General features: G+C 43.6%; 1 protein-coding gene across 3 annotated transcripts in view; it reads left to right on the plus strand.

Annotated features, from left to right (window-relative positions):
* IRAG2 (inositol 1,4,5-triphosphate receptor associated 2) overlaps nucleotides 1-17,487 on the plus strand; it is a 34,185-nt gene extending 16,698 nt beyond the window's left edge. Inside the window, exons 18-38 of one of the 3 annotated variants that reach the window (XM_015629342.3) lie at nucleotides 108-270; nucleotides 2,031-2,092; nucleotides 3,022-3,087; nucleotides 3,846-3,954; nucleotides 5,094-5,241; nucleotides 6,020-6,101; nucleotides 9,590-9,636; nucleotides 9,720-9,781; nucleotides 9,870-9,980; nucleotides 11,418-11,500; nucleotides 11,625-11,697; nucleotides 12,428-12,482; nucleotides 12,566-12,593; nucleotides 13,148-13,288; nucleotides 13,687-13,821; nucleotides 14,554-14,701; nucleotides 15,583-15,626; nucleotides 16,230-16,307; nucleotides 16,416-16,480; nucleotides 16,915-17,016; nucleotides 17,150-17,482. In XM_015629342.3, coding sequence (XP_015484828.2) covers nucleotides 108-270; nucleotides 2,031-2,092; nucleotides 3,022-3,087; nucleotides 3,846-3,954; nucleotides 5,094-5,241; nucleotides 6,020-6,101; nucleotides 9,590-9,636; nucleotides 9,720-9,781; nucleotides 9,870-9,980; nucleotides 11,418-11,500; nucleotides 11,625-11,697; nucleotides 12,428-12,482; nucleotides 12,566-12,593; nucleotides 13,148-13,288; nucleotides 13,687-13,821; nucleotides 14,554-14,701; nucleotides 15,583-15,626; nucleotides 16,230-16,307; nucleotides 16,416-16,480; nucleotides 16,915-17,016; nucleotides 17,150-17,258 — 1,911 coding nt within the window. In that variant the 3' untranslated portion in view covers nucleotides 17,259-17,482. Of the gene's footprint in view, nucleotides 1-107; nucleotides 271-2,030; nucleotides 2,093-3,021; nucleotides 3,088-3,845; nucleotides 3,955-5,093; nucleotides 5,242-6,019; nucleotides 6,102-9,589; nucleotides 9,637-9,719; nucleotides 9,782-9,869; nucleotides 9,981-11,417; nucleotides 11,501-11,624; nucleotides 11,698-12,427; nucleotides 12,483-12,565; nucleotides 12,594-13,147; nucleotides 13,289-13,686; nucleotides 13,822-14,553; nucleotides 14,702-15,582; nucleotides 15,627-16,229; nucleotides 16,308-16,415; nucleotides 16,481-16,914; nucleotides 17,017-17,149 lie in introns of all 3 variants that reach the window. The other 2 variants (XM_015629345.3, XM_033514573.1) reach the window with 2 other exon arrangements.
* Nucleotides 17,488-17,536: the final 49 nt, after the last annotated feature.

A 17,536-nucleotide genomic window follows, 5' to 3' on the forward strand; every position in this document is an offset into this window, starting at 1 on the left:
CATTTGCATGAACTGTAGAGGCTCCTTGTGCTAGCCAGGCTGCTTTATTTTATTTTTATTTTTTTTTTATTCCTTTCTTTTTTCCCTAAATATTGTTTTGTGCTTAGGCAGAGGATCAAGTTGAAGCATTTCACTCTGCTTGTGAGGAAGCAGCATCCTTGAAGAGCAAGTTGGAGGAAGCCATTTCTGAGCAGCAGAATCTCAGGGATGTGATTGCAGCTTTAGCAAGCACTTGCCAGTTGCTTCAGAAGAAGGTGGAAGACCACAAAAGTGAGTAACTTTTGGCAATGTGCCAGCATTCGTGTTTTGCATGGGCAAGTACTTTAGGATTTAGTTACATCAAGGGAAGAAAGGGTTGATCTGCAGGTCATTCAGTAAAATGCTCTGTGGATCCTTGCTTGCTGTTTTGGGATTTTTCTCCCTTTTTTTTTCCTTCTGCTTGAAGAGATCTGCCACCATCTGAGCAGCAGGTGGGATCCCAAGGAGTGGGTGTTGGGATCCATCAAAGCTTCAGAAGCTCTTAACAAAACCCCCAGTCCTAGGAGGGGGGGGGATTAGAACTCCACATGTGGCACAGGTACTCCTTTACCAAAAGTGCTGTTCCCCACCTTATCCCAAACAGACATCCCTCTTTCTTAAGCTTCCTCTGAAGTATGTAGGCTTGATTTTTGTACATTCTATGTTCTGTTTGCTGCTTGTATTTGCTCTGTTTTTGAATATCTGTGTGGTGTTAGGCTGCTCTCTTTTAGTGGAAAGCAATACTGTCACTGCCTTGTACACATGCAACTTCTGCCACAGAGCCATGGGAACTTCTTATTGCCTCTTTCTCACTCACTTCCTGACATCAGCACCTCAATAACATGGGCAGTTAAATTATGCTGAGGTCTGAGTCCAGAACATTTGGCTTTTTCTTTCCTAGCCCCGGAGTCTGATCCCTTTCTTAAGAAGGATTTGACTGACCTAAGCCCTCCGAATGTTTTGGCCTCAGGAATGCACTTACCATATGTGCTCAACGTATATGTGTGCATTGCAAACAACTCCATGTGAAACCACCGTTTATCTTGCAGGAGAAATTCCCTGTGACCCTTGGCTTTAGCTCTAAGGCACAACTTTGCACTGATATGGCAGAAACAGCCCCAAAATGTGCTTGGCCCCCTCTGACCAATGTTTTGGTATTGTCAGTGTGTGTGCTCATGTTGCTTTCCCTCAAACTGTGCAGCTGCTTTATTTTGCTCTTAGCAAGAGGCATGACAGTGGAAATAGTTTGTCACTTTCCAGTTCTGAATAGATGGACTTCTTCTGTAAAGTGAGCTTGAGTAGATCGAGAGAGAACCCCAGATATGTGAGATGGATTTGGTGCCACTGTGACAAAATAACAAACCAAAAATCAACCCCCCCACCACCCTGAAAATGACTAAGACCTTGGCTTTAAATTACTCCAGTTACTTTGCAGAAATATTTTTGTAGATAAATTAACTGGTGTATGTGTAGAGAAGTTGCAAAGCATTGTGAAGAACAGGGCTGACAAATAAGGCTGGCACTGAAGGAAAGATGAATAAAAATGCTTTATATTGGTTCCTGTAAAAAGCCAGACAGGTCTGTTGCCTCTTCTGACTGAAGGTCTGGGCTGTGGTCTCCTCCCCACCTACCCATTCCAATCCCCTACTTCTTCCCACCTACATGGTAAGAGGGGAAAATGCTTCTAAATACAAAGCCCATGGACCTTACAACTTCTGTACAGGATGTCAAGTGGAAAGGCCAAATGCTTCTCTTCCCCTAAGCCATGAGGGATCTGTTTCCACAGGGAACTGTGGCAACCCTAACACTAATGATATGGGGAAGCATTGCCTGTGATTTGCAGGTGAAGATGTCCAGTGTTTTCTCTTCCCTGTGAAAAAAATTTTTGCAGGCTTAACCAGACTAACGCAAACTGCAATAAATTCTGATAAGGAGTAGTTAGAGATACTGTACAATGGAGTGCTTATCAAGTTTTAAGGAACCCTGTTAGACTTGTAAATGTCTCTTCATAGCAACTGCTAATGCCCTGAGATGGGAACTGCTGCAGAGGCGACTCTGTGAATTGCTGTGCCAGGTATGGTGCCCTTTGCTGGGAGCAGGAAAGGTGGGCTTGCACAGGTGGGGCTCTGGTGGAAGGACAACACAGCTGAGACCATCTGCAAACAATTTGGCAGCACCTGGTGTCTTTTCTAGCATGTACAGAAGCTGTAGGTACAAATCTGCACATTATTTTCCTTACTCAGCCTTCTGGGGAAAAATGTGTCAGGACTTGCAGGAGTGGTGTTGGTCTTCAGCGTGAGCAATTCTTGATTGTATTAAAAGGGGCTGAAGGAAGCCTTCCCTGATGCATTAGTGTGATTTTTGTCCCACAGCCAGCCCTTACTTCTGCAGACGGGCTTGGAAAACACCCAACAAAATGTTTAAAATCTCATAATGGAAGATTTTTTCAGGATCCAGACCCTGGAATCGGCAGTGAAACAGTTACTAACTTTGTGGCCCTCTGTGGAGAAATACATTGGAAATTACATAACTCTGGGGTGCTTTGCTTTGAATAAAATTACTTGCTTCAACTTTGGGAGGGGGTGGAGGGGGAAACATTGTGGAGGGACTTTTTTCCCAGCTGGCTCTAGTAAGGAATGCTATAGCTCAGGATCCAAGCACTCTGGATTTAACACAGACCAACAAGGTATTTAACAGCAAACAGAAGGTCCTGAATTGTCTCCTAAGCTGTGACAGGGACATCAGAGGAGCAGAGTCAAAACTGGGCCAGCTGCATGTGAATAAAACTTATATTTGTATATGAGAGTCTGTAGAATTACGGCTGAAAGTAGCAATAGGAAATAACTGGAGTTTTGCAGTTGCAGTTTTGCAACTCATAGCTGCAAGTAGTTCAGTTTGAAAGATGAATTGCATTTTGCTCAGAATCAGTAGCAGTGCTCCTTCTCCTTTTATCTTTTTTTTTTTCCCTTCCCTGCCTGCCTTAAACTCTCTCTATTGCAACAGTGCTGTGCAGAGTTAGATTCTGACTATGCTTTGCTGCCCACATCAGCTGAACATGTAGAAGGGAAGGTAAGTGTGCTTGCTGTGATCATTGCTGAGTCTGTTAAAATGGGATGTTGGGTTCTTTTGGGTGGGGGTTATTTTCATCATCACTACAGGGACATAAATAACTTGCTTTGTGAGAAACTTTGCTAAGTTAAACACTCACTAAAAATACTTTGAGATCAGTGTCTGTGTGAATGTGCATGCAGGTGTTTACATGCATACAAAAGCATATTCTAAACCTTATTGCAAAGCCAGGTTCCCACTGCCTCTGAAGCACAACACAGATGTGTGACAAATTCCTTTTAGAGAAGCATCAGAGTCTGAAGATGGTACTTCTTCCAATTTCTTTTCAATTTTCCATTGTTTAAGCAACATTAGGTCAAATACAACTGCATACATGTTGCTTCAGAAGTTTTCTCAAATGCTGTCTTCAGATGACTCCTTTTGGCGAGTGTGGTTTGGATTTTTTTTTTTACCCCCTTCACAGGGTTTGAGTGGCTTCTTTGGTTGTCCTCTCAGGCTCATCTTGCATGGTTTTTTATGATTTATTTCCAGACCTAGCTTGAACAAACATATTTTGTTGCAGGTGTAATTATCCTGCCTCTTCCTGTAACTGTTCTGCCCATTAAAGATATGATCTCTTCGAGACAAAAAAAGCCACAGAAGATGTGTTTGTGTAACTGTTGGTGTTATATTATGCAGATGCCTGGGGAGAGGGGGAGTTGGTGGCATTAATGTATTCAGTGTGGTGGAACAACAACACTTGTTATTTTTTCAATTAGCAGCTCCATTGCTCCAAACGACCATGGAGTGAAAGACCCACCTTGTACTCTGGCTTTCCCTGGGTGCTGCCCTCGGCTGTTTCACACTGGCACAGCTCCCCTCTGCTAGGTAAGACCTGGTAGTGTGTTGGGCATTTGTCATTCATCTGAAATACAGATGGAGTTGACAGGACAGTCCCAATAGTGCTGAGTGTGCTGCTAGAGTGTGGAAAATGTTTTCCACAGATTCTGCATGTAATCCAGGAATCTGAACCATGATTACAGTGTTTGAAGTGAAAGGCAAGGTGACAGACAGTTCCCAAGATCTTAAGGAATTATTGGTATAAATAATACATCCAAATATATTCCTGATAGGGTGCTTGTCAGTCTGGATCTAGAGGGCATGAATTCTGTTCTTCCCATTCCCTCTGAGGGAATGTGCCTCTCAGGCACACCCTGAGATGTCCTGCTCCTTGGCTGCTGAGCTGTGGGCAGTCCTGCTTTAACAACTTAAACAGTAACAGAGCTACTGAGAATGAAATTAGAGAGTAAGAGGATGGCTTGGGTTGGAAGGGACCTTAAAGATCAGCTAATTTCATCCCCCTGCCATGGGCAGGGACACCTGTCACTGTCTCAGGTGCTCCAAGCCCCGTCCAGCCTGGCCTTGGACACTGCCAGGGATGGGACAGCTCTGGGCAACCTGTGCCAGTGTCCAGTCAGCCTGCTCTTCTCCAGGCTGAACTGCCCCACCTTTTCCAACAGATTGGTTTTTTTGCTTTTTTTTCCTGAGTTGCTGGAACTTCCCTGCATCTCTCATCCTCCTTACGAGGACTAAAAGCAGCCACTGACAGCTGTGCATTGCAGAGCTGCAGGGTGCTGCTGCATTTGGGATTTCACACACAAGCATTTCTCCCAGCACTGAGCTGGTCCCACACAGAGGCTCTTCTCACACAGACTACAAACGTTCAAGTGTAATTCCAGGCCATATAGATGTGAATGGAAGCAAATCTTTCTTTGCTGCATGTGCTCTTCATCAGAGCATTCTGCTACTCTGAGAGGGTTTCAGTCTGACAAACTCTCCATCTACAGAACAAATTGAGGCCACACAACCAAACCCTTTCCTACCAAGACAGAAGTTGCCTTATTTAAAATCCCTGCTTGGTCAGTCTACTTCTTGATTATTTTATAGTTAGCCAAAAAAAATTGACTTGTAACTAAATCCAGCTTTGCCAAGGACCACCTCTCTTCATGCTTGTCCTTCTTAAACAGATGCTCTGACCTTGGAGACCTCCTGCCCAAATAATCCTCCTGGGAACAGCTGGGACTGGCCTTGCAGGCAGAGCTCTGGCAGCTGCACCTTGGAGAGGTGTGATGTGGGACATGTGTCCAGCTCAGATGTGACATCAGGAGAATGCTGGTAAGGTGGCAGAATAGCCTTTCTGGGGTGGAGGGGGGAGGAGTCAACAGGGTCTGTCAGATTCCATGTGCTGGATTCAGCTGCAGGAGCCTCCCTTAGAGGGAATACTGAACACCTGGTGATCAGCTCATGGTATTCCAGGGCAACACTTTGCTTCTGTTCACAGTTACCAAAACTCTTTAGTGGAGCTGCTTGCAGACAGCTAAAATGCAGTTATGGGGTTTCTATTTCATGCTATGAGACATGAATTAGGCATTCTTGTCTATTTTCCATGTTTAACTTACAATTGGCATTCCCATTAAATGCCAAAATCCTACTGACTTTGAGGAGTGACTTTTGTTTTTTGAAGAGCTTAGAGCAGAAATTCTGAGGTCCTTGCCTATCAAGCTGCCTCCTTAGATCTTTAAAACAGAAATTAAACTTCTTGAGATTAGGAAAGTTGGAGTGAACTGTGGCGAATATTTTAAAAGCTAAGGATATTCCTGAAGGTGCAAAAGCAGGCAGTCTGCAGCAAGAGACTCAGCAGCTCTCAAAGCTTTTTGCCACTGGTTTTCTGTAGAATTGTGTAGTGTGGAGGAGGTTGGGAAAAGGCCTGATGGTGGTTCTGGCTGTTCGGGGGAGGAGGGATTGAAGTTGGTGATGAATTTTGTCTTTCCCTGAGAGACCAGCTGACTGACTGCACAGAGAGTGATGACTTCAGTTGTTATGTGCTTAAGGAAAATGGGTGCTCTATCTCTCTGTGGTTTGGGCAATATGCAAATAAAGCCTGTGTTGCCAGGTGGAAAATATGCTCTGCTGATGACTACACTGATGCAGACCTTCCTGTTTCCATTACAATGATGGACTCTTCACTTGCCGAGGTGAGTGCTGGCTCTGATGCCTGAGATGTGGTTTTGAACAGATTCAAGCGTTTCATGCCTTGCTCAGACCCAGGTCCAGATGGCTCAGCTATAAATCCGCACTGCTCCACAGTGGATGGAGCTGGCATCAGCTGGCAGGGTGCTGGGGGGGGGGGGGGGGTGGTGTTACCTTCGGTTTGGACATGTTTCTGCAATACCTTGGTTATAAAACTAAATGTCTTGATGTCGTGTGCAACTGGGTCATGCTTTTAGCTGTGGAGTGTTTATAAATGGGGTTTCAAGGCTGGAGACAGTGCTGGTTTTGCAGTAACAGTTGGCTCTGCTGTGGAAGAATTGAGTGTTTTTGCTCTCTTTCTCCACCTGCAAGGAGACACAGGATGCTTCATTTGGGTGTACTGCCGTGCTTTGCACTTTCTCCCACAGGCACTATGTAACTGAAAAATGCTATCTTTGCTGTAGGGGAGCTTTCCTTCAGCTGGTGTACTCAGCTATGTCTTCACTGCTGCCCTGAGTCCTGCACCTACAGATTGAGCTGCAGTTTTCTCATGGCAACAGCAAGAGAAACTGCAGCTCAGCACACCTAAGCTGTGCCTCAGTCCTCACTATTGAAATCTGGACCTCAGCTCCACCACACAGGGCTTATAATGAGCTCTACAAACTCCAGTATTGGTGGGGATGGTGGAAGAGTACTGGTCAGTGGCTTCTGAGCTTTTGGGACCAAAGAGCAGCCAGCCTCAGGGTGAGGGTGTGTGGCATCTGTGAGTACAGCATGGTCTGGTTGTAGTGGTAAATCAAAGCAGAAAGTGCAGTGAGGGTAGAAAGTAATAGTGCTGGGTACTCTCTGTTGTTTCATCACACTGGGGTAGAGCAGGTGAACTCCCAGCTTGTGCTATCCTACCAAGTGCCCTTAAAAGAGGATCCCCTTGAGGGTTCCTACTTTATCCAGTCCTTCTGGAAAGTCACAGCTGTGCAAAGGTGTGTGAAACATCTGTGATTTCTTGGGCTTTCTGTAACTCCAGCTGGGCTCAAAAATGTCATTTTCCATTCTTGCTATCACTTTTTAGTATAAGCTTTGCACATGTGTGTTCTGAAGGGGGAAAATGAAAATGTTAAGGCTTGCTCCAGAGAAAAGGCAAATGGGCTGTGTCCAGTATCTGTTCTAAACACTGGCATGTAGGAAAATTTGAATATCCTTGTTCAGTAGAAAAGGTCTCCCTAGTTTTCTTTGGAGTTTTCACACTGCAGTTGCAGATGTATTTGAGCAGGCCAGCATGTCAGTAACTCAAGTTATTTGTGTCAAATCATTGTCACCATAGAAGTTCAGTGGCTACTTAATAAAGGAGCACTTGTGAGAGCCAAATGAAGCTTGGGCTTTTTGCTCTTGTTTGGATTTATAAATGTGGAAGTCATACTACAGTCTGAAAACCAGACAGGTCTTTCAAATGTTAATCATAGTTTGGGAGGAGTTAGATTAGATTGTGTCCAGAATTTGTGGGCTGAGATAGAGAACCCTTGCATTATTGTGCTAATCAGTGGGATGGAGGTGGGAAAAGTGACTAGGGATGTGCTTCAGGATCCTCTTTGGCTGTTCTTCCTCTTAAAAGGACTGTGCCATTCTCTAATGCCTTGTGCAAACAGATTTTACTATGAGGGTGGTGAGGCCCTGGCACAGGTTGCCCAGAGAAGCTGTGGCTGCCCCATCCCTGGCAGTGTCCAAGGCCAGGCTGGGACGTTGGCTGAGCAACCTGGGATAAAGGCAGGCATCCCTTCCACTTGTTGGTTGGAACTTTGGCCTTTAAAGTCCCTTCCAATGCAAACCACTATGTGATTTTATTTTATTAAGAAATCTAGAATGTGGTGTTTCTCTTTTGTTGGGTTTTTTTTTCCCTTTATGTGGACTCCATGGGGGTGTATAATCCTCGTAGCCAGCTTAGGGTTTTTAAAAACTGAATTGAGGGTTTTCCTTCATTGCAAACAGAAATCACAGACCATGTGCCCATCTGGGCAGGGACAGATCATGTAGCATAATGTATAATTTCAGTCAGTTCTAGGTGATGCGAGGGCTTTTCTGTTTTCTTGGATGCCATGTGTTAGTTTTAAAAGCCCTTAAGATTTCTTTTCTTTCTAACATATTATTCTCCCTCCCCAGTACTCCTGGTTCAGACCCAATGGCTTGGACAAGGCAAATGGATTGCTGCACTTCCTCAAGCTTATGTCAGAATTCAAATAATAATAATAATAAAAATAGTCTGAATTTGCATTAGAGGAAGCATCTACCTGGCTGGGGCAGGGCTGTGCAAGAGCAGCCCAGCTCCAACAGTGCAGGGAGGGAGGGAAAAGGCACTTCCTGACACTGGGAGCAGTTGGTCACTCTTGGAAGTAACTAAGGTCCTTGAATACCTCCTGTTCTTATTTGCTGGGTTTCCTGTGTCCTCTGAGGGCATTTGAGGGGGTAGGAAAGATACCAGAATACTGGCAATTGCTTGCTGATGTGGTTTTTCTGTTGTTTCTTCTCCACAAACACTTGAACAGTGCTCTTGGGTGCTTGCTGTATAAGGGAGCTGTCTGGCTTCATTCCTCCTCTGCTTGGAGAGAAGAGCGGCTTTGGGCTGTTTTTATTTTCTATTCAGCACTTTTCTTCAACAGTGGTTGTAATTCAGCACAAGTCATTACCAACTTAACCCTTCAAACCTCATCAGTATTATAGTATATAACCCTGTCCTTTCATCCATAAAGACAGACCAACCTAACAACTGCATGAGTGAGCTGGAGCTTTCCAGGGTGAAATGAGGAAGAGGGATGTTGCACATATAGTACCTCCCTAGAAATTAAAAGCCTCAAGAGGATATTGGTTTTGTCTGTGATGTGATAAGACTCGGGTCCAAAACCGCACTGTGGCAGCTAGAGGAACATGAGCAAAACTGCTAGCTTTTAATTGCTTTGTTCCTCTGTAGTTTGTACACCAGCGAGCCTTGAGGCCTCTGAAGGGGCTGGGTAATTGTTATATGTAATATTGTAAAACTGGATCCCTTCAAAGGCAGTCAGTAAGATGTACTACACAGCACACTAGTTTTGTGTTCTGAACCACCTGCTTGCTCATGCTGTGCCTATTTAACACTTCCATTATTTACCCAATGAGTCTGATCCCTACAGCCAAGTGAAGCTCTGTGCACCTCATTTGTAGGTTTTGAGCTTCAGACCTTGAAAAAAGGATCTCTCCTGATGCAGAGTTAAGATGGAACAATGGTGGTGTACTAACATGTTTGTTGGTCATTTGAAAATATGCATTAGGAACAAACCATGGGATTCAGGAACCAAAACACATATTTGAATATGACATTCCTGGTGAGACTTTAGACAAATGCAGTTACCAGCCAGTTCTTCACTGCTGGAGTGGTTTAGGCACAACTGGGAAAGTTATAGTTTTGACATGCAAGTTTTACTCTGGAAGTTATCACTCTGATACTCTTTTTTTTCTCTCTCTGAAGATTGACTGTGGGGAGTCAACACCACGAGCCACTCTGATCCCATCCAGGTCAGATCTTGTGAAAGATTTAAAAGCCTTTATCAACACCTGTATCATGTAGATGAATATCTGAAAGGGTTTTGTTTTGGCAGCGATCACTTAACAGCAGCCCAAGAAGCTTTTGCATCTGAGGCAAGCACAGCACCAGTACCGGGTGAGTCCTTAATTTGGGGCACTGGATATGCTCAAGTCTGTGTTTACTGAGCAATAAAAGCTTTGTTTTCTGCTGTTTGATGTTCCAGCCTGCCTTGCTATGGAGGAAAGATCATCCAAAGCCTTACATGAGAGAGGGGAAGATTCTTCTGTGGCAAAGGAGACAAATGGTGATAAGGGCCCAGCTGCTCCTGTGTCAGGTACAGTGGCTGCTGCACTGCCTGGCACTCACACACTGAGGAAATTGCTTCCAGCACATCTTTGAAGTGAGGAAGCTGAGTAAGAGCAATAACATGAGAATTTCTATTTTTGAAGGTATTTTCATGCTTCCCGCCTGCCCCATCCAGTGCTCTCAAGCCCCTCTGAAGCTGAGTAAGAATAAAATTTTTTAACCACCTTACCACAGCACTGCAGGCAGGGAGCATGAAACAACTCAGTGAATTCTTGGGGCTTGCTCGGCTGGCAACACTGAGTGGGTACAAAATCCCAGACAATTTTTGACAACAGAAAACATGTCTTTATGGGTATATACAGTTATTTAGTTTGACAGTGCCACTAAACACCTTCTCTTTCAAGGCTGTTGTGCAAGAAACTGGGATAGGTCAAGAGGAGACATGGGGATAGGGACATTTGTGTATTGTTTGGTCTTTGCTAGAGCCATAAACAGCCACCAGATTTGATGATTTTCTTCTACTGAAAAACTATAAAACCAAACCAAAACTGGAGCAAGTGTACACACTGTACTTAAGTGCTTTTTGTAAAGCTGATCTGAGTAAGCAGCACAGAATACCTGTGTGTGCTTGTTGGTAATTTATTTTTTTTTAAATCTTTACCTCCATATAAGGTTATAGCTTCTTGTTTGGTTTTGTTTCTGTCCTCAATACTATCTTCCTGAAATTGTGTCCCTTCATTTAAAAGCATTTTCTTTCTACTAATTTCCCCTCTACTGTTAATTTTCATATGTGGTCCAGGTGCCCTTGGCTAAGAGGAAGCAGATACACAGAACAAATTTTAAAAAGTCCAATTAGCTTTAAAGTCTGAGAATACATCTGCCTGATGCACATCTCTGAAAGGAAAGTGTTTCCTAAAATTAGAACTTATAAATTTCCCTTTGCAGGCTTCAAACCTGAAGCTGGAGTTTTTCTGGAGTTTTGTTTTCTTTTTTTGTTTTTCCCTGTGCCATTTCTTTGGGACACAGATGTGTGTGACTGCATAAACAGAGGAGAAAAGAAAATATTATAGCTGTTTGTAAAGGTATAAATATTAATTAAAAGCTGCCTTTTTAAACAGCAAGCATAACAAAAAAAGTATCTATGCTGGTAGCAAAATAATAAAATTTATTTATCCAAGGGAACATTACTATGACTTTCATCTTCAACTACAGGAAGTACATTATATTCTCAGCTCCAGATATATAACATTTCTTATGGGGATTTTTTCTAGTAATAGTTATAATCATATTTCTTCCTATGTGTCTTTATAGTGTTCTTTGCTGCCTCCTCTTTTTCTCAGTGATCTTTCATGGTATTTGATGTGGTTTTTTTAGTCCAGTTGGCCCATGGCTAAAATGGCGGGTGTTGGAAGCTTGTTGTGTTTTATTGATTGTTACCTTTGGATTTGGGAATGTTTCTCCACAGGACCAAGTCAGATCAAGAAGGAATCCTGCCTGGTGATGGAAGAACACAAGCCTGTGCTTCAGAATGTTTTGAAGCAAGACACGGTAAGAGTGCTGGCAACAGTGACAAGCCCAGCTGGTTTGGCTGAGCAGCGACCAAGGAGGAGACAGACTCCTCCAGGGGTGGTGTGGCTGCTCCCTTCCTGTAACTGCTCTGATGTGCCTTTAGGAGGTGGACCAGGAGAAGAAAAATAATAAAGAGAGGAGTGAGGAAGCACCAGCTGTGGTCCCAGGCAGGAAAGGTAAGGGGGTTTTGCTGAACACCTTCATATTACTGAAGCACAAGCTAAAACCAGAGCTGTGTCGAGAGGTGCAAGGAGCTTCCTCTCCCACACCCAAGCATGATCAGAGGCTTTCATTTTAGGGTTTGGTACCTGCAGCTGGAGATCAAAATGAAGAGAAGAACAGTGGTGTCATGCAAAATCTGCAGCTCTGACTTCTGCATATACTGATCTAACCAGCTCCACATTCCTCTAGACAGGAGAAACATTGTTAGCTGCAAAGGAGTTGGGATATTTGAAAGAGTTCTGGCACTCCTGCTCTCCCCAGAGATTTGTAAAAGAAGCATCTCTGTGCTATCCATGATATAGGGGGAGCAGGATGTTGTTTCTCCTTAGACTTCTCTGCTTTTCAAATTGCCTCCTCTTTTGCCTTTGGAAATCACTGAAAGCTGGTGAGGTAGTGAATCATATAACATCCTGAAGCCCAAACCTGCAGTTAACCATTTCTTGCTAATAAGGTGCCAGCTGAAGTTCCCTGAACAACTGACTTTTGGGGCTTTGTACAAGTGGCAGTGCTGTGGTGCCTCACAATGAATAGAACCTGATGCATATGAGTTATTTTCAGTGGCAAGAGCTTAACACTAGAAAACAGGGGCATCTGTGGAAACTTGGAAGACTCTCACAAGTTGTTTTGGGGAGGCTGTTTTTGCACTTTGGTCTGAAAATGTTGGTTTTTTTGGTCTCTTCTCAGAGAGTTCACCCACTGCATGTGGTATTAAAGGAGATAAAACCAAGCAAAATGAGCTGTAAGTATTTTGACTTTCAGTGATTACCTGCAGGTATGAATTTAAAGCCAGTCTGTTCCATGGTTCTTTTTCTTCTCCTACAGTGACTCCCCAAATGAGAAGGAAGTGGAGGTAAGTCTCAACTGCTTATATCCGGAAGTATTTCAGATAACAGATAGTGTAGATAAACCCTGATTAATATCTCCTCCTACACAGAAGAATGACCCAGCTTAAACTGGATGTATTTCTGTAGGTTAGTTCTGAAATATTTTTCCAAGCCTAATGGAAATTTTTTTTCAAGAGATGGGATGTAGAAAGGTGGAAATCTGTAAAAGTGAACAAAGACTTGTCACTACTGTGACATTTGTTTGCAAGCTTGAAGGAGCATAGCTGTGACCTCCTCCCAGGCAGAATGTGCGGATTTAAAACAGTTTTGTCGAAAGGCACAGATGGCACAGTGTGCTGCCAGGATGTCACCTCTTTTGGCTGCAGAACATTCCTACGTCCTCCATCACTACAGATGGGAAGACCTGCTTAAAGGAAGTGGGTCATGTTCACTTATTCTTCTGTATCTCTCCTAAACTTTGGTCACAGGCTATAGTCCCAAACATCATGTCAGTGTCCAAATCTCCTTAAACTTCTGCATCACTTGGATTCCTCTGAAATATTTTCTCCTCCCACAACAGGCTGAATTTCTGAGGTTGTCTTTAGGTTTTAAGTGTGACTTGTTTACCTTGGACAAGAGAGTGAAGCTCGAAGAGAGGTCCCGAGACCTGGCTGAAGAAAACTTGAAAAAGGAGATCACAAATGCTGTGAAGATGTTAGAGGTCAGTATTGACCGGGGCTGGTAGAGTGGATGGGATAAGCAGATGTGAATGTCTCTTAAAGCAGCTTTTTAAAGGGAGAGTGTGCATGGAATACATGGTGAGCAAATATGAATGAAGTTCTGGGGCAATGCAGTCAAAATATGAGAGATGACATGGGGTAATCTTGATCCAAGTGCATTGCGTGCTCAGGCAGTGGGGAATTTTTCTGTTGCACAAACATCTGCCCCTTGCTTCAGCTGATTTTTTTTGTTCCAGCCTCTGCCCACTTGAGCTCTCTATCCAAGTTATACTGATTGAGGGTATTGGTGTGGGCCTGAACACAGCTCCTCAGTGTCATCAGCTCAAACCTTGATTCTTTGTTAATTCACACCAGTTTTCTTACCAATGTGTGCTCTTAGGCATTAATTCCTTTGTGTGAAGAAGATAACCAAGCACAGGAGATCATTAAGAAGCTGCAGAAAAGCCTGCAGTTCCTTAGCCAATATGCAGCTCGTGTTGCCAGCAGAGCAGAGATGTTGGGAGCTATTAATCAGGTAACACTTTCCATCTAAAAGTACTTTGTACAAAGCTGAAACCTTCCAGCTGCAAAGGGATAGCCATATCTGCTTGCTGGGCTTTAGGGTCCTGGATGGGATTTGGGAATCTGTTGTGTGTAGTGTAGACTGGCCAGTACAGCTTAGTCCTGGCCTTCTCTTCTTACTGTGTTATAAGGAATCCCAGGCACTGAGAGCAGCTAGAATTGTGCAAAAACCGACTGGAGAAATAATGAGGTTCTGGTTGAAAAAACCAAACTAAAGACTTTGCAGCAATGGGATGTACAAAATACCAAGCAGGGTGGTAACAATGGCCTTGATGCTGCAAAGATGGTTCTGTGCCTTATGGAAAGATAGCTACAGCTATCAGCAAATCTATGAAAAATTACAAAGCCCTGCTCAAACATTAGGTGTAGCTGTGTACAATACCCCAGAGCAGCATGAAAATATGACTTGGCAATACCAGCAAATGCATGGTGGCAGCTGAGACTGTACATCAGAGATGATGATGAGTTGTAAGGGCTTGCAAAACTGAAGACTGATTTATTTATTTTACAAGAGTGATCCCCAGAGAAATGAAACCTGTGTAGCATATGCAAGGACAGGGGTTGTAATGAAGCTTTGGAAGTGGAGGATAAAAGTGGGACATACCAGAGGAGACCAGATGCTTGAGGGTGAAATATCCAAACATGAGGCAGTTCCTGAGAGCTGCTGCTTTCCCTGCTCCCTCAGGAGAGCCGGGTGAGCAAGGCTGTGGAGGTGATGATCCAGCATGTGGAGAACCTGAAGCGCATGTATGCCAAAGAACATGCGGAACTTGAGGAGCTCAAGCAGGTCCTGCTCCAGAACGAGAGGTCCTTCAGCTCCCTTGGAGACAGAGGTAACCAGGAAAAGCCTCTTTCCCTTTGCTAGCACCTGCCAGACAGGCCCTTATAGCTGCAGAATAGTCATATAAACCCTCCACATCTTAGGTGACAGAATTATATGATTGTTTTATCCCCTCTTCTAAAAAAAAGGGGGGGGGGGTGGGAATAGCAATTTATTAACACTATTAAAGGCAGCTCTCCGAAATTAAACTTGTGCCTAAACTGTCATGGATTTCAGGATTTGTGTGTGGGACCACTGCAAGTACACAGGGATATTCTGGCTTTCAGCAAAGTGCATGGCATGTGTTGGTGATAATCTTATTCCTTGTGAGCAGTAAATTTGGGTGCTTGTTCACAGTAGCTATTTGTAGGTAGCTGAGCTTTGGCTGCTCTCTACAGATGCACCCTGCCCTTTTCTGCATGGGAATTACAAATCCCATAAGTGCAGGGAGCCTCTATTTCCCCTTCTAAGCAGCCAGGTTTGCAGCCAGTGCTGTGCATTTGTGGCTTTGCCAGAAAAGTATTAAATTCTTCTGAGAAATAGGATGTGTTTTTTAAACACCAAAAGGGAACACCATAAAATCCTTGCAAGAACCTTTTGAATCACAGTCCTTACTGTGAAAGACAGTCCTGTTAACAGGACACTGTCTCAATAATAGAATATATTTGGTGATAATGATGGAAGCTGATGCTTGCAGAGGATAGGTAATGTGTGAATGTTATGAACTTATTTAATAAAATAGGAGGCTTTTTCCTGAGATCTCATTTCTGCCTTCTGAGAGTGCTTTGCTTAAACTCTGCAGAAAGTTAGACCTTAGACTGCAAATTAAACTCACTTCACTCCTATTAGCAGCAAACTCCTCCTGTAAAGCTCTGATGTTTGATCTCTTCACAGATGAATCTACAAATAAGAAGCTACCAAGTCCTTTTAACTTTAAGGTAATGGTCCTTACATGAAATTTCAATTTTTTTTTAAGTGTTTGTGGTTTTCTTTGCTTTATGTGCTGGTGTTCTGCTGCATGTTTGACTGGTTGCTTTTCTGTCACAAATATGTGCTGGTGCCATCAAACATGAGAATCTACTTTTCAGACACCCCACCAAGCGTCTAAGTAGTCCCTCTTAGAAGGTGAAGGTGAAATGGTTGGGCTCTCACTCACTGGTCAAGAAATATTGTTTGTGCATGGGTCCCTTGGAGTTAAAGGAGTGTTTAGGACAAAAATACGAGATGGGAGCAGTTCAAACTGAAAGTAGGAATTCCTGTGAGTGAGGTTAGGGGAATTAGTTACATTCCATTTTGGTATTTTGCTGGAAGCTGTGCAGGCAGCCTCACTCAAGTGGGCAGAAAGAATTTTTTGTGGAAAGATGCTGTTTCAAAACTGATTTGATCTGCACTTGAGATTGGATCCTTTGTGTGTTACTTCAAGCTAAGTCTCAACATCTTTTTTTTAATATAGTTTGTGTACAGCAGATAGTATTTTGTGTGCTCAGTGGGTAACCCAGCTGTGCCTTGCTAAGAGCCAGTAATGCCTCTTATTTGTATAGCCCTCGTCAGCCCTGCGGAGAGTTAGCATTGCAACAGTGCCCAGGAGTGCTGGGAATGCAGGGATTGGGGTGCCACTGGTAAGTAGGGGCTGCTGGAGGGATGTTGAGGTGTTTCACCTCCCCAAAACTGGTTGGGTTTCTGCATCAGAATGCCAGTGCAGTAAATGTGGCAAATTTCTCCTCCAGGCCCAGTTCCATGAGTCTGATGGGGATGAACGAAGTGACAGGTTCAGCAGGAGATCAAGCAGTTGGTAAAGTCGCCTGGGCTTGTCTTTGACTGGGGGAATACTTGTTGATTCTGTGCCTGTAGTAAGGAAGTATGAAACATCTTGGGGTATAATAATGTTTAGACAACACCTTTTGCATTAGTTTTATGTGCTATAATAGGCAAATGAGCCTTATGAACTCACCTTTTTTACTTACTGAGCACTGATAGCTTTAAAAAAAATCCTTTAACTTTCTTGCTGTAGAACTAAAATGTGAAATCTAAATATCTACAGTGGATGGATCTGCAGTTTTGTTTGGTTTCATTTGGGTTTTTTTTTCAAAAAGATCCTAATTTCAAGCAATTAAATTTGTGGTTTATTTGTCTGAGGTCAACCAAATGACTAGGCTGCTGCTAAATTTGATTTCCTGCTCTTTATCTGCTGGGGAAAATCAGACAAATTTGTTTAACACATGGCAGGGGCAGGCTAGGGGTGAAGCAGAACGAGAAGCGTCCTTCACTGCAGAGGTTCCTCAGCACCTATTCCTGGGCAGAGTATGAAGAGGAGCATTTTGAAACCAAGTAAGTTCAGCAGAAGCCTCCTCCCAGGTGTGCTGGTTTGGTTTTTAAAGAGCTTTTAATTCACCACCTGGGCTATAAAGCCAAGCTTTTGTGAATTTAGTAAGGCTTCGGAACTGTTGATTCTTGTTCACAGAAATGAGCAGTTGGAGTCACCTGCTGAAGTACAGGGACAACTAACTAGGAAGGAAAGTGTCTCTGAAAAAGGAAAATACCCACCCAAATGGACCCTGGAGTCAATGTAAGTTTATTTCGCTGGTTAAAGCCACGTTTGGGAGGTGCACATGGGAAGAGGTTCTGAACAAAAGACCAGGACTTTCAGTGCTTTCTGTAAGCAAGAGTTCTTGCTGCTCTTGCAAGGCAGCTTTTGTGAATCAGTTCAGTACCTGTGTGAGGTACAGGAAGCTCAGGTGGACTGCTGAGCTGGGTCAGCTTATCAAGAATTTGCTTCCTTGACTGTGTTTTAAACCCAGAACCAAAGTTCCCCCTGCACAGCTCCCAAAACAGTGACAACCTGTCACTT

The sequence above is a fragment of the Parus major genome, chromosome 1A, assembly GCF_001522545.3.
Source record: "Parus major isolate Abel chromosome 1A, Parus_major1.1, whole genome shotgun sequence".
NCBI classification, from domain to species: Eukaryota; Metazoa; Chordata; class Aves; order Passeriformes; family Paridae; genus Parus; species Parus major.